Below are 16617 nucleotides of genomic sequence, written 5' to 3'. Positions count from 1 at the left end.
GGTACATTCTAAAAACTGATCTTTAAAATGATAACTATCCTGATATCTCTTGCACCCGTGGCCGCTGGCTTCCCTGTGCATTTGGTACCGCTGGGGCTCCCCCAACCCAAGCAGTTGTACCACCTCTGCACACTGTCCTCACTGGGGCAGACCCAAGTGCTTCAGGGCAGCCCCAGGAGCAGACTCCTGTGGATGGCCCACACACAGAGGTGGGATAAAACCAAAGCTGAACCCCAGGGGTGGGGCGACCAAGGAAGAGGATCGAAAATCTTCCCATTAGCAGCACAAGCTGCAGATTAAATCCCCACAATCAGCTAGGTAGAACCTGCGCCCATGGAATATTTGAGTAGACAATGAGAGTTCCCACATATGAAAACAGTCTAGTGCTGGCAGCTGTGGACTTTGGGGGCAGCACACGCAGGAACTGGGCCAGATCAGAGCCTGAGTGGTCCCCATAGGGCAGACAACAGGTCCAGAGAACAGTCCAGAGGCAGTGGAGGGCCTCTTGGGGAGGTGGAGGTGGGCTGTGGCTCACAGCGGGAGCAAGGACACTGACAGCTGAGATAACATTATTATTGCTCTTATTTTTATTATGCTTTGATTTATTCTGTTGTTTGTTCTTTTTTTGGTTGTTGTTCTTGTTTTGTTGTTATTAGTCTTTTGGGATTTTCTTGTTTTTTAACATATCTTTTATTAATTTTTTTATATATTTCTATTTTTTACTTTGGTTTTCAGTTGTTCTGTGCTCTTTTCCCTTCTTTTTCTTTAATGTACTTTTTATTTTTTTATATTTCTATTTCTACTTTGCTTTGCTTTTCTTCTGTGTTTTTCCCCTTTTTTCTTTTTTAATCATTTCTGTCAGTTTTTGTTTCTTTGCTTTATTCTTCAGTTGGCACTCTGCTCTGGTTTTGTTTTTGGGCTTTTTGTTTCTGTTAGTTTTGGTTTTAATTGTTTGATTTCGTTTTCAGGTTCTTTTGTTTGTCTGGTTGTTCTCTTCCTTTTTGTTTTATTTTGTTCTGTTTTTGTTTCTTTTGTATGTGTGTGTTTCCCTGTTTCTGTTTGTTTGATTTTGCTTTTACCATTTGTCTGGGGTTTCATTTGTCTTTTTTATCTTTTTTTTTTTAATCCCCTTTATTGCCATAATGAGAAACTTGCAGGGTCTTAGTTCCCTGACTGGAAGTCGGCCTGAGCCTCTGGGGAGGGAGCGCTGAGTCCAGGACGCTGGACCACCAGAGAATTCCCAGTCCCAGGGAATGTTAAGCAGTGAGAGCTCTCTAGGAGGCCTCTATCTGAATACAAGACTCCATTCAACTGCCTTCAGCTCCCAGTGCTGGACACCTCAGACCAAACAACAAACAAGACAGGGACACAAACCCACCCAGCAGCAGACAAGCTACCTAAAGTCACACTAAGTTCACAGACACCCCAAAACACACCACCTGACATGGCCCTGCCCATCAGAGGGAAAAGACTCAGCTCCACCCACCAGAACACAGGCACCAGTCCCTCCCATCAGGAAGCCTACAAAAGCTACTGGACCAACCTCAGCATCAGGGGCAGAGAACAGAAGCAAGAGGAACTACGATCCTGCAGCCTAGGGAAAGAAGACCTCAAACACAGTAAATTAGAAATGAGAAGACAGAAAATTATCTTGCAGACAAAGGAGCAAGATAAAAACCCACAAGACCAAAAAAAAAAAAATGAAGAGGAAATAGGCAAACTACCTGAAAAACAATTCAGAGTAATGATAGTAAAGATGATCCAAAATCTTGGAAAGAGAATGAAGGCATGGATCAAGAAGATACAAGAAATGTTTAACAGGGACCTAAAAGAACTAAAGAACAGACAATCAATGGTGAAATGAAAAATACACTAAAGTAATCAATAACAGAACAACAGAGGCAGAAGAAGGGATAAGGGAGCCGGAAGATAGAATGGTAGAAATAACTGCAGCAGAGTAGAATAAAGAAAAAAGAATGAAAAGAAATGAGGACAGTCTCAGAGACCTCTGGGACATTAAGCACACCAATATTTGAATTATAGGGCTCCCAAAAGAAGAAGAGAAAAAGAAAGAGACTGAGAAAATATTTGAAGAGATTACAGTTGAAAACTTCCATAACATGGGAAAAGAAATGGTCAGTCAAGTCCAGGAAGTCGAGAGAGCCCCATACAGGATAAATCCAAGGAGAAACATGCCAAGACACATATTAATCAAACTATCAAAATGTAAACAAAAAGAAAACATATTAAAAGCAGCAAGGGAAAAACAACAAACATACAAGTTAATCCCCATAAGGTTTACAGCTGATCTTTCAGCAGAAACTGCAAGCCAGAGGGAGTGGCAGGACATATTTAAAGCGATGAAAGGGAAAAACCTACAACCAAGATTACTCTACCCAGCAAGGATCTCATTCAGATCCAACAGAGAAATCAAAAGATTTACAGACAAGCAAAAGTTAAGAGAATTCAGCACCACCAAACCAGCTTTATAACAAATGCTAAACAACTCCTCTAGGCACGAAACAGAAGATAAGGAAAAGACCTACAAAAACAAATCCAAAACAATTAAGAAAATGGTTATAGGAACATACATATCAATAATCACCTTAAATGTAAATGGTTTAGGGACTTCCCTGGTGGTGCAGTGGTTAAGAATCCACCTGCCAATGGAGGGGACACAGGTTTAATCCCTGGTCTGGGAAGATCCCACATGCCACAGAGCAACTAAGCCCATGTGCCAAAACAACTGGGCTTGCGGTCTAGAGCCTGCGAGCCACAACTACTGAGCCCACATGCAACAACTACTGAAGCCCGTGTGCCTGAAGCCCATGCTCCAAACAAGAGAAGCCAGTGCAATGAGAAGCCCGCGCACCACAATGAGACCCAATGTGGCCAAAAATAAATAAATAAATAAATAAATAAATAAATAAATAAATAAATATTTTTTTAAAAACTGTAAATGGATTAAATGCCCCAACCAAAGGACACAGACTGGCTGAATGGATACAAAAACAAGACCCATATATATGCTGTCTACAAGAGACTCACTTCAGACCTAGAGACACATACAGACGGAAAGTGAGGGGATGGAAAAAGATATTCCATGCAAAGGGAAATCAAAAGAAAGCTGGAGTAAGCAATACTCATATCAGACAAAATAGACTTTAAAATAAAGACTATTACAAGAGACAAGGAAGGACACTACATAATGATCAAGGGATCAATCCAAGAGCAAGATATAACAATTGTAAATATTAATGAACCCAACATAGGAGCACCTCAATACATAAGGCAAAGGCTAACAGCCACAAAAGGGGAAATCAACACTAACACAATAATAGAGTGAGACTTTAATGCCTCACTTACACCAATGGACAGATCATCCAGACAGAAAATTAATAAGGAAACACAAGCCTAAATGACACATTAGACCAGATGGACTTAACTGATACTTATAGGACATTCCATCCAAAACCAGAATACACTTTCTTCTCAACTGCTCATGGAACATTCTCCAGGATAGATCACATCTTGGGTCACAAATCAAGGCTCGGTAAATTTAAGAAAATTGAAATCGTATCAAGTATCTTTTCTGACCACAACACTATGAGACTAGAGATCAAATACAGGAAAAAAACTGTAAAAGAAAAAAAAACATGGAGGCTAAAAATATGCTACTAAACAACCAAGAGATCACTGAGGAAATCAAAGAATACTTAAAAGCAAACGACAATGAAAACATGACCACCCAAAACCTATGGGATGTAGAAAAGCAGTTCTAAGAGGGAAGTTTATAGCAATACAATCCTACGTCAAGAAACAAGAAAAATCTCAAATAAACAACCTAACCTTACACCTAAAGCAATCAGAGAAAGAAGAAAAAAAAACCAAAATTAGTAGAAGGAAAGAAATCATAAAAATCAGATCAGAAATAAATGAAAAAGAAATGAAGGAAACAATAGCAAAAATCAATAAAACTAAAAGCTGGTTCTTTGAGAAGATAAACAAAACTGATAAACCATTAGTCAGACTCATCAAGAAAAAAAGGGAGAAGACTGAAATCAACAGAATTAGAAATGAACAAGGAGAAGTAACAACTGACACTGCAGAAATACAAAGGATCATGAGAGATTACTACAAGCAATTATATGCCAATAAAATGGACAACCTGGAAGAAATGGACAAATTCTTAGGAAAGTACAATCTTCCAAGCCTGAACCAAGAAGAGACAGAAACTATGAACAGACCAATCACAAGCATTGAAGTTGAAACTGTGATTAAATATCTTCCAACAAACAAAAGCCCAGGACCAGATGGCTTCACAGGCGAATTCTATCAAACATTTAGAGAAGAGCTAACACCTATCCTTCTCAAACTCTTCCAAAATATAGCAGAGGAAGGAACACTCCCAAACTCATTCAACTAGGCCACCATCACCCTAATACCAAAACCAGACAAAGATAACACAAAAAAATAAAATTACAGACCAATATCACTGTTGAACATAAATGCAAAAATCCTCAGCAAAATACTAGCAAACAGAATCCAACAACACATTAAAAGGATCATACATCAGGATCAAGTGGGGTTTATCCCAGGAATGCAAGGATTCTTCAATATATGCAAATCAATCAATGTGATACACCATATTAACAAACTGACAGATAAAAACCATAGAATCATCTCAATAGATGCAGAAAAAGTTTCCGACAAAATTCAACACCCATTTATGATAAAAACTTTCCAGAAAGTGGGCATAGAAGCAACCTACCTCAACATAACAAAGGGCATATATGACAAACTGACAGCAAACAACATTCTCAGCGGTGAAAAACTGAAACCATTTCCTCTAAGATCAGGAACAAGACAAGGTTGCCCACTCTCACCACTACTTTTCAACATAGTTTTGGAAGTCGTAGCCACGGCAATCAGAGAAGAAAAAGATATAAAAGGAATCCAAATGTCAAAAGAAGAAGTAAAATTGGCACTGTTTGCAGATGACATGATACTATACATAGAAAATCCTAAAGGTGCCACCAGAAAACTACTAGAGCTAATCAACAAATTTAGTAAAGTTGTAGGATACAAAATTAATATACAGAAATCTCTTGCATTCCTGTACACTAACAATGAAATTTCAGAAAGAGAAATTAAGGAAACAATCCCATTTACCATTGCAACAAAAAGAATAAAATACCTAGGAATAAACCTCCCTAAGGAGACAAAAGACCTGTATGCAGAAAGCTATAAGACACTGATGAATCAAAGATGATATAAATAGATGGAGAGATATACCATGTTCTTGGGTTGGAAGAATCAACATTGTGGAAATGACTATACTACCCAAAGCAGTCTACAAATTCAGTGCAATCCCTATCAAATCACCAATGGTATTTATCACAAACCTAGAACAAAAAATTTTACAATATGTATGGAAACACAAAAGACCCCGAATAGCCAAAGCAATCTTGAGAAAGAAAAACGGAGCTGGAGGAATCAGGCTCCCTGACTTCAGACTATACCACAAAGCTACAGTAATCAAGACAGTATGGTACAGGCAGAAAAACAGAAATACATATCAATGGAACAGGATAGAAAGCCCAGAGATAAACCCATGCACCTATGGTCACCTTATCTTTGACAAAGGAGGCAAGAATATACAATGGAGAAGAGACAGCCTCTTCAATAGTGGTGCTGGGAAAACTGGACAGCTACATGTAAAAGAATGAAATTAGAACACTTCCTAACACGATACACAAAAATAAACTCAAAATGGATTTAAAGACCTAAATCTAAGGACAGACTCTATAAAACTCTTAGAGGAAAACAGAGGTGGAACACTCCTTGACATAAATCACAGCAAGATCCTTTTTGGCCCATCTCCTAAAGAAATGGAAATAAAAACAAAAATAAATAAATGGGACCTAATGAAACTTAAAAGCTTTTGCACAGCAAGGGAAACCATAAACTAGATGAAAAGACAACCTTCAGAATGGGAGAAAATATTTGCAAATGAAGCAACTGACAGAGGATTAATCTCCAAAATATACAAGCAGCTCATGCAGCTTAATATCAAAAAAAAACAAACAACTCAATCCAAAAATGGGCAGAAGACCTAAATAGACATTTCTCCAAAGAAGACATACAGATGGCCAACAAGCACTTGAAAAGATGCTCAACATCACTAATCATTAGAGAAATGCAAATCAAAACCACAATAAGGTATCACCTCACATCAGTCAGAATGGCCATCATCAAAAAATCTACAAACAGTAAATGCTGGAGAGGGTGTGGAGAAAAGGGAACCCTCCTGCACTGTTGGTGGGAATGTAAATTGATACAGCCACTATGGAGAACAGTATGGAGGTTGCTTACAAAACTAAAAATACAACTGCCATATGACCCAGCCATCCCACTACTGGGCATATACCCTGAGAAAACCATAATTCAAAAAGAGTCATGTACCACAATGTTCAGTGCAGCACTATTTACAATAGCCAGGACATGGAGGCAACCTAAATGTCCATCAACAGATGAATGGATAAAGATGATGTGGTACATATATACAGTGGAATATCAGCCATAAAAAGGAACGAAATTGAGTCATTGTTAGTGATATGGATGGACCTAGAGTCCGTCATGCAGAGTGAAGTAAGTCAGAAAGAAAAACCAAATACTATATATTAACACATATATATGGAATCTAGAAAAATGGTACTGATGAACCTAGTGGCAGGGCAGAAATAGAGACGCAGACGTAGAGAACAGACTTGTGGACACAGAGGAGGAAGGGGAGGGTGGGACGAACTGAGAAAGTAACACTGACATATATACATTACCATGTGTAAAATAGATAGCTAGTGGGAAGCTGCTGTATAGCACAGGGAGATCAGCTCGGTGCTTTGTGACGACCTAGAGGGGTGGGATGGGGAGGGTGGGAGGGAGGCCCAAGAAGGAGGGGGTATGCAGGTATACGTATACATATAACTGATTCACTTTGTTGTACAGCATAAACTAACACAACATTGTATAGCAATTATAATCTAATAATGATGAAAAAAATAAAATGGCTGTCCTAAGTCACCAAGAAAAGCTTAAATTATATTTTTCACTAGGTTTAAGAAGGCAGCAGACTTCACAGGGAAAACTGGAGGATGTTTCATTACAATAAAAAACAAAATAAGAATGCTCATTCTCATCAATATTATTTGATGCTTATAGTGAGCATATTAAAAAATACTGAAAGGGACCACATGAAAATATTAAGTCATCATTTCCAAGTGGCAGAAAAATGGGAAATTTTTATTTTCACTTTCATATTCTTCAAGTTTTCCCCAATTTTTGCAACAAGGATCCATTGTGTTCATAATCTTAAAAACGTGTTTGAGAAGAAAACAGAGGTGAAATTTTAAACAATTTTAGATAAAAAATTAACATTGTAATAGGCAAATTTATTTGGGAAACCTGCTTTTTAAAATGTAATTTAGGGACTTTCCTGGTGGCACAGTGGTTAAGAATCCGCCTGCCAATGCACAGGACACAGGTTTGATCCCTGGTCCAGGAAGATTCCACATGCCACGAAGCAACGAAGTTCATGTGCCACAACTACTGAGCCCGTGTGCCAAAGCTACTGAAGCCCGTGTGCCTAGAGCCTGTGCTCCGCAACAAAAGAAGCCACCACAATGCGAAGCCCACGCACAGCAATGAAGAATAGCCCCGGCTCGCTGCAACTAGAGAAAGCCCGCATGCAGCAACGAAGACCCAACACAGCCAAAAATAAACAAGTAAATAAATAAATAAATAAATTTATTTTAAAAATAAATAAATGAAAATGCAATTTAAAGAGTAATATATATATTGAATGACTATATATTGAATGAACATAGAAAGAATATATTTATATATTCATTACTCTTTAAAGCAATTTTTCCAGAAAACTGAAATTTGTCCACTACAATGTTAAGATTTTTATCTAAAAATCTTTGTGTGTGTGTGTGTGTGTGTATATATATGTATATATACACACATTAAATAAAGTCCTAAAAGTTAGTCAACTTTCCTACTATATTCTGTTCAACTTCACTGCTACTTTAAATTTGCTTTTCAACTTTTCCAACTTTAATCCTATATCTCCTTCAGAGTACAAAGGGTGATCAAGCTTTCCTGAGAGAGGGCAAGTATGTTGATTTAGTCTAAGGAGCTATTTTTCTCAGCTTATCAAATAAAGTATTTTATAAAGCTTTATCGCAAATGCTAATAAGAATATTAAAGTTTACCAAGGATATTATACAATACAAAAACAATATTAAAATATTCTCTCCAGTGGAGGTTGATTTTAGGTCTGTACTTCTGTCATTTGAATAATTTCATATCATTTCAGCTGCCTCCACTGTGTGTGCAGTAACACAGGATTTGGAGTTCAGGTTGGGAGGAGCAGCTGGGAAAGCAAAACCTGCCTATATTTTCCTTGGATAGCTCTTGCCTTCTATCCCACACTATCTCTGACCCAGATCACAAATCATCACTTTTCATTTATCTTGGCTGAAAATGTAATGGAACTGTTAGCTCTTCATTTTCTGTGTCCCGTTTTAATAATACCTGGCACCTGACAATGCACTTCTAAGAGCCAAAGGGCAGGAGAGTTGTTCAAGAGAACACCTGCTCCAGCCTCTTCAAGGTCTTCTCTCTTTAAAAACTTAGTCACATTTAACGTGGGGCTTCCCTGGTGGTCCACTGGTTAAGAATCTGCCTTCCAAAGCAGGGGACACAGGTTTGATCCCTGGTCGGGGAGCTAAGATCCCACATGCCACGGGGCAACTAAGCCCGTGCACCACAACGACTGAGCCCACACACTCTGGAGCCTGTGCGCCACAAGTAGAGAGAAGCCAGCGCGCCACAATGAAAAATCCCACATGCCGCAATGAAGATCCCACATGCCGCAACTTAGACCCGACACGGCCAAATAAATAAATTAATTTAATTAAATATTTTTTAAAAACTTAGTTGTACTTAACAAATTATGCCAATTTTTAATTATTTGAAGGCAAAATAAACAAAAGGCAAGGTGGATTTCATTTCAGAAAAAGATATGCTCCTTCCTTTTATATATGTCCATATCCATATCTATATCTGTGTCTATATTTATGTATGAATAGATATAGATAGACGGTTTTTATACATAGATAGGTGTCGTTTATACATAAGATGAAATTTCTCGTTAGTGCTTTAGTCTCAGTGTATATCCTCAATGATGGAAGAACAGTGGCAAATCCTCTTCTCGGGGGTGGGATGGGTAGGCCTAGAATGGTGTAGGTGGACAAGCAAGTGGTCAGGCAGGTGGTTGGGGGCTGAGGGTGGGTGGCCTCTCTAACTAGTTCTAAGCTAGAACAGCCTCCACATCATCAGGCTAACTGCCTCCTGAATATCTTTCCCCCTTATTTCGCAATTTAAATGTCATGTATTCTCACCTGTGCTGGAAAGTGATTGAGGAAAGGTAAGAGCTGAAATCCTGAATCACTGATTTGATAGAATGCAGATCTAATTATATTATGTAAGGACGACATCTGCATTTTTAGCAGGTCCAGAAGCCAAATCTCCACGGGACCTTTGGCCATAACAGGATTATCCAACTGAAAGATATATTACAAATATATTACAAATTGATAATAATTTGGTATTTTTACAAATGTCATAAATCAAAGTACCTCAGGCAAAGCAAACAAAATATTTCACACAAAATATTTAAAACATGAGTAAAATCAACTAATACTATATGTGGAAAGAACTATAAAGATCATCTGGTCTAAAACTTTCATTGTGTAGATGATAAAATGAGCCTCAGAGAAGTTAAATGAGTTATCCAAACTAGTCTGTTACAAAGCCAGGGCTACAGAACTAAAACCCGACTCCACTCCCCTCCCTTTCTTTCATAAGAGAATTGCATTCTCCTCAAATCTAAATTTTTAAAGAAATCCTAATAAAATTTTAACCAAGTTAAATTACAATAATTTTTTCTCCTTCTCTTGATATGACAGCCATGATACGATCATAGTCTTTTGCATGGAAGGTCACCTCATTTATGTTGTCAGACACTGCAGGGAGATGTGGCTATAAGAAAGCACAAGACAGAGCAAACACATCATACATGAGGTTAAACACAAAAGTCACTGAGATGTTTTTTAAAGCTTTACTATTTTTTATATTTGTAAGAGATTAAGAATTTACTTCATTGTCTCCAAAAAAAAAAAAAAAAAAGACTCTTCTTTGACCCTTGACTGACTTGGAAGCCCACTTTTTAAAATCCAGCCCTACAGAATGTTTCCTCCAAGACCTACAAATGCACCTCTTACGTTATGGAGATTCAACTAGTAACTGACATCTTCCTCCCGATGGACACTGAACCACATGGTCCCTGCCCTCTTCCCTCCCAGGGACAGCTCAGTCCTTCTCTCTTGGCTCTATGTCTGCCTTACACAGCTTCTACTTCCCTCCTTTCCTTTCTCATCCCCACAACTCCCTGGAAACCAACAAGGAAGGTATTACTAGCTGTTTCCCAGATTCCCAAACCAGAAATGGCCCTGGGATGGGTGTTCCAGTGCCTCTCACACCCAGTTCTCTGTAGTTTTTCTCTTCCTCCTGGAAGTATTGCCCTTGGAAATGGCAATAAAAGCATTTGAGAAGCACTTGGGACAAAAAAAGGACAAATCCAAACCACAATCCCTATTTGATCTAAGAATATTTAGATTAAAATACTCATAACAATGAATTACATTTAGTGAGCACATACTGTGTGTCCAAAACTTTTCAATGAATTATCTCGTGTAATCCTTATGACAATCCCATGAGGTGGAAATGATTAATATCATGATTTTACACACAAGGAAACTGAGGCACAGGAAAATTAAGAAGCTGGCCAAGGTCACCCAGCTGGTGAGTTGCATAATCAGTGACCCTTGCCTCAGGCTGATGGGCTCCGAATACAAAGAAAATAAGACGTTTTATAACCAACATAATTTTTAATACTCTTCTTTCCTGGCTGCACTTTTAAGACATTAACTTCATTTTTATTTTTTAATACATAGGCTGTGGAAAAAAAGGATTTAGGTAACAGATATTTAGATTACATACTTGTATGGTATGGGAATCACTGGCTTGTCCAAGAATTTCCAGGAGAACTGGATCAGATACAAAGAAGAATCTTGGAAATAGTAATCGCTTCTTCTCCAAATACCTTTAAATAAAGTCACATTACCAAATATTTTTTTCTGAATTATTAATTTTGGGGTTTTTTTTAGCCAAGACACAATCACTAACATCAATAAGATAGTAGCAAACACCTACAGTCATTTCCCATTTGCCTCTGAAATGTTTGGTTAGAAAGAAAGTCCTACTGCACCATGGATGGCACCTGGGAAAACAAGTGGAAATAAGAAAGTGATCCAGAGCAAGCCTGCTCCATCCTATCTTCTTTCTCATCAAGAGCCGTCCTGCAACCTTTCTAAAGTACTGTGAACCTCGCGGCTTAAACCCAGGGTGAACACATAATTTACCTCCAAACCAAGATATTTTGAGTGAGAGGGGAGACAAATAGCCATTCAGCCAGGACAGAGGCATAAATTTGGACCAACCAAGATATATCGTTACCCTATTTCAAATAGAAATTGAGAATGAACTGCCTTTTAAGAAAACTATCTGTGAGTTTGCCTGGTTAATTGTTCTCTGAGTGCACATCTCTACTCCATGCCTGTAGTGTGTTGACTGGTAGCCCCAAAAAGACATGTCCACGTCCTATTCCCTGGAATCTGTGAATGTGGCCTCATTTGCAAAAAGGGTCTTTGCAAATGTACCGAAGTTAAGGATCTCGAGAAGAGATAATCTTGGATTATTCAGATGAGCCCTAAATCCACTGACAAGTGTCCTCATACGAGACACACAGGAAGAAGAGGAGAAGGACCTATAAAGACAGAGACAGAGATTGGAGTTATATAGTCACAAGCCAAGAGCCACCAGAAGCTGGAAGAGGCAAGGAAAGATTCTCCCTAGAGCCCTCAGAAGGTGCTGCTAACTTGATTTCAGACTTCTGGCCTCCAGAACTGTGAGAAAATATATTTCAGTTGTCTTAAGCCACCCAGTTTGTGGTAATTTGTTACAGCAGCCCTACAAAACTAATACAATGCTGTAACTCACCCACCCTCAACTTGAGGGTGTCTTTTTTGGCAGAGAAATTAAATTTATGTGAAATGTTAAATTCCTAACACCACCTCAACCATCACTACCAAACCAAAAATGCAGTCAATTCTATTAACTTGTTTGGGATAAAACACCATCACATATAAAATGATAGGTACTTTAAAAATTAAACTCTTACCCTGTAAGTGACTTCTGACATACTTCTAATTGTTCATGTAAATGAGGTAAAAGCTGCCCCATAGTTTCATCTCCAACACAGCAACTAATCACATTGGGATTCTCATGAGCTCGCTGCATTATCTTTATCCATGACTTGTCAATATTCTGAAAACGTTTTGCTTCCTAAAAACAAAAGTAAAGTAAAAGTTGGCATGTGGATAACTGAATGAAGCCAAGTCTTCACTTTGGCATCTCCTATAGTTCCTCAAACCAGCCTATTAGTCTCAGGCTACATAATTTAAAGGGGCAATTTTTTTTTCATCTGAATTAACTCTGGAACAAGAGAACTGCTTATTGAAATGCTGTTCTATCACAATGAGATTTATTGCTGATTTTTTTCCTTACATTTAATATATTTTTCAAAGTGCCACATGATTAATTTGCAGAGCTATCAACTTAAATCTCAAATCTAGTCTTTCAGTACCCCAGGTGTTTTGGTTTGATGAGCAAACTGAAGAAGCATGAAAATAACTTGATCTCAGTATTTTGGAATAATTAAAGCTTAATAGTACACCAGGAAAAAGAAAAAGAAAACAGTAAAAATCCAAAACAAAGCTTCATTTACATTTTTGCAAATGAAAACTTTCTGATTACCATGGATGATATTAACCTTTGCATTCAATTTTTTAAAATGCTTTTAGAAATTGGCATAATCTTGCCTCTATTAAAACTTTTAAGTGCACTTTTAAAAAATAAAACTTTCTGATTAAAAATGAAAGATTTATGTTTTAAAAATGTGTTACAGAGGGAAACCAGCTATTTTCAAAATGCTTTATCCTTGATTTTTAATCTATAGTGATGCCATAGGTATGGAAATTCAAAAGAGTAGGCTTAGGGGACTTCCTTGGTGGTCCAGTGATAAAGAATCCACCTTCCAATGCAGGGGACGTGGGTTTGATCCCTGGTCGGGGAACTAAGATCCCACATGCCGCGGGGCAACTAAGCCCACGCACCACAACTACTGCGCGCACACACCTCAATGAGCGAGCCCGCGTGCCGCAAACTACAGAGCCCACACACCCTGGAGCCCCTATGCCACAACTAAAGAGAAGCCCTGTGCCGCAACAAAGAGGCCCCGCGCTGGCAACGAAAGATCCCGCACGCCTCAACAAAGATCCCGCGTGCTGCAACTTAAAACCCGATGCAGACAAAAAAAATAAATTAAAAAAAATAAGTGTTTAAAAAAAAAAGAGGGCTTCCCTGGTGGCGCAGTGGTTGGGGGTCCGCCTGCCGATGCAGGGGGCACGGGTTCGTGCCCCGGTCCGGGAGGATGCCACATGCCGCAGGGCGGCTGGGCCCGTGAGCCGGTGGCCGCTGGGCCTGCGCGTCCGGAGCTTGTGCTCCGCAACGGGAGGGGCCGCAGCAGTGAGAGACCCGTGTACCGCAAAAAAAAAAAAAAAAAAAAAAGAGTAGGCCTAATTTTATAAGAGGAAAATTACCTTCATAGAATAATTATTAGTAAGTTACTGGGTATTCATTTAAAAGGTCCCATATAGCTGTTTTAAAGAATTTGTTACAGGTTTCTAAGGCTAGGTTTCCTTGCCTCATGTTTCTGATCTACTATTAGTTAACTTACTAATAGTTAATTTGTGTTTACAGAATACAGATTATTTTATCTTCTACTCTCAGAGGAATAAGTCTAATTCTAAGAAGAGATGAACTATTATAATTTAATAGTATCATATTCAAATGTACCTCACCTCTTCAGACAACCTGGAGATTTGAAAATTATGTGAGTTTCTTGTTTCTACTAATGTAAATCAAAGGTCAGCACTTTTTTTAAAAAACTTCTTTGTAAAGGGCAAGATACTAAATATTTTAGGCTTTGTAGGCCATATGGTCTCTGTTACAACTACTCAACTCTGCCATTGTAATGCTAAAGCAGCCATAGACAGAACATAAATGAATGCACATGGCTGTATTCCAATAAAACTGTATTTACAGAAACAGGTGGGACTTCCCTGGTGGCACAGTGGTTAAGAATCTGCCTGCCAATGCAGGAGACACAGGTTTGATCCATGGTCCGGGAAGATCCCACATGCCGTGGAGCAACTAAGCCCGTGCGCCACAACTACTGAGCCTGCGCCTGAGAGCCCGTGCTCCACAACAAGAGAAGCCACAGCAATGAGAAGCCCGTGCACCTCAACAAAGAGTAGCCCCAGCTTGCCACAACTAGAGAAAGCCCGCACGCAGCAACGAAGATCCAACGCAGCCAAAAATAAAATTAAAAAACAAAACAAAACAGGTGAGTTGGCCATAGTTTGCAAACCCCTGGTGCAAATAATCAAGACAAGACTATATGTCTTTCTGAAGACTTTTACAGAGACATATAAACAACATACACTAAATTATTCTATCAGCAGTTACAAAAACCATATTTACCTGAGGTAGCTGTTTGGCAATATCCCCACCTACAAAGACAGCTTCAAGATAAACCCAAAGGTTCTGGACTACTAGCCACTCTTCAATTATATCTGAGGAAGTGGACAATTTATACACCCAATCCTGGATACTTTTTTTTAATGGAGCATTATATCTAAAAAGTAAGAATGGAAAGATATTACATTTTAAGGAAGATTCAGAAAATAGTATGGCTTATAGCAAATAATAGGAGAAAAATTCCTTTGACACTGAACATTTTTTCCTTAAAAAAAGGCAGCTCCTATTAAATTTCATACAGTTAATGAGATGTTTGCATTTTTATGAGTGAAACATATAATTACAGTGATTTCACTTAATGGTCCCATGTATCAGTGATAAACTAAGAAGTTCACCAAGTTTTAAGCCACAGAGGTCCAGTAAAGGAATTGTGCTGGTTGGTCCTCTGAGTAAAGGGAAAACAAGGAATAAGATGGCTTTCCAAGTCTTTTGTGAACCAAATCCAAGTGGAAAATCACACAGAGGATACTGTTGTTACTGGTCTATGGAACTACTACCACAAGGCCAGGGTCAAGCTTGAGGTCTGATGTCTACTACAGATGTGCTCTTCCCACCCACAGACTGCTAATTCCCAGGCACTACGCCTAGATTCTGCAGTGTTAATGTTACAGAACTGCTATCCCCCAAAAGCCTGGTTCCTGTTTTTTCACCATCAGGGCTAGCTGAAGTGTTCATGAGAATACAAGGTGTCCAGAAAGCTGGGCATAACTAAGAAAGACACGAAATAGAGTGGATGCCATGAGGAAGTGATGGGAAGGTACTGGGGAAAGACCTAATTAACTACGGTTGAATTAAGAAGCTGACTTCAGTTTGTGGCAATGGCAAGTAGCTTTGAAGTTGTGTCGTGGAATTTCCCGGTGAGTGGCATTTGTTGAGGACAGTCTTAAAACTTTACTTGATCCAGGACAGGATGACTTGAAGGGGCTCACATGAAGAATGGGGTCCTTCTGGGAATAGTCTGATGCCTAAGTGTAACCCTTCACTTCTATGGAAGACTATGTTATACATGGAGGTAGAAAGGGGTTGTACAAAAACTGCCCCAAGGAGGTAGATGAGTTGATCTGGCAGTAAGAGGCATTTTTCTCAACTCCCAATTTATAGTGTCCATCTGGCCATCAGGCTAGAGCTGAAAGGCAGTCAATATGCCAAAAAAAAAAAAAAAACCTTCAAGATCAATACACACAGACCAAGATGGTATGGAAGGGCATTTCAGGGAGTTGAAGCACTTAGATATTCGGAGCCAAAACTAATTTTGCACAGAATAAAAAAAAAAATCATCTTTGATGGTATGTAACTTCCCAACAAGAAAAAGGGAGATTTGAAATAAAATCACTAATGACCAGTTTTTGTCGTTTGGCCAGGTACCTGTATTGCACAGCTTTGTGTGGTGGAACCTGTTTACACAGGTAGGAAGGCCCTTGGAATGCCAGGGTATCAGGGACCCACCAGCAAAGTGTCACAATCCAGGGAATCCAGGTGAGTGAAGCCTCACCCATGAAGATACACAATTTCCTTCTCACATCTGGGTAGCCCTAGGGATCCAGCTGGTACTGCCTTCTATGAGATCAGTCTGTGGTTGGCTCTAGAAGAGCTTTTCTGGATCCACTTGATGCTGCAAAGTTCTCTAGGAGGAGAATCTACTGAAGTGTTGTGACTTCTTAGATATCCTTATACTCCTTCTAGCAGGGCCTCAACATTGAGTTTACTAGTACCATAAATAAGTACTATAATATTCAGGTTATATGCAAGTTAAGAATGAAATTAAGAGAG

General features: G+C 38.9%; 1 protein-coding gene across 1 annotated transcript in view; it reads right to left on the bottom strand.

The window, feature by feature from the left end:
* Window positions 1-16617, bottom strand: part of DNAH8 (dynein axonemal heavy chain 8) — a gene marked incomplete at both ends in the record, with an annotated part of 333524 nt that overhangs the window by 193557 nt on the left and 123350 nt on the right. The window contains 5 exons of the mRNA XM_079713152.1: window positions 9468-9629; window positions 10003-10107; window positions 11128-11230; window positions 12368-12531; window positions 14791-14944. Of these exons, the coding sequence (XP_079569278.1) occupies window positions 9468-9629; window positions 10003-10107; window positions 11128-11230; window positions 12368-12531; window positions 14791-14944 (688 nt within the window). The remainder of the gene's footprint in view (window positions 1-9467; window positions 9630-10002; window positions 10108-11127; window positions 11231-12367; window positions 12532-14790; window positions 14945-16617) is intronic.

This window comes from Hyperoodon ampullatus (genome assembly GCF_949752795.1).
Source record: "Hyperoodon ampullatus genome assembly, chromosome: 10".
Lineage (NCBI taxonomy): Eukaryota > Metazoa > Chordata > Mammalia > Artiodactyla > Ziphiidae > Hyperoodon > Hyperoodon ampullatus.
Note: the sequence above shows the minus strand (reverse complement) of the source record. Positions and strands in the feature narration are given on the sequence as shown.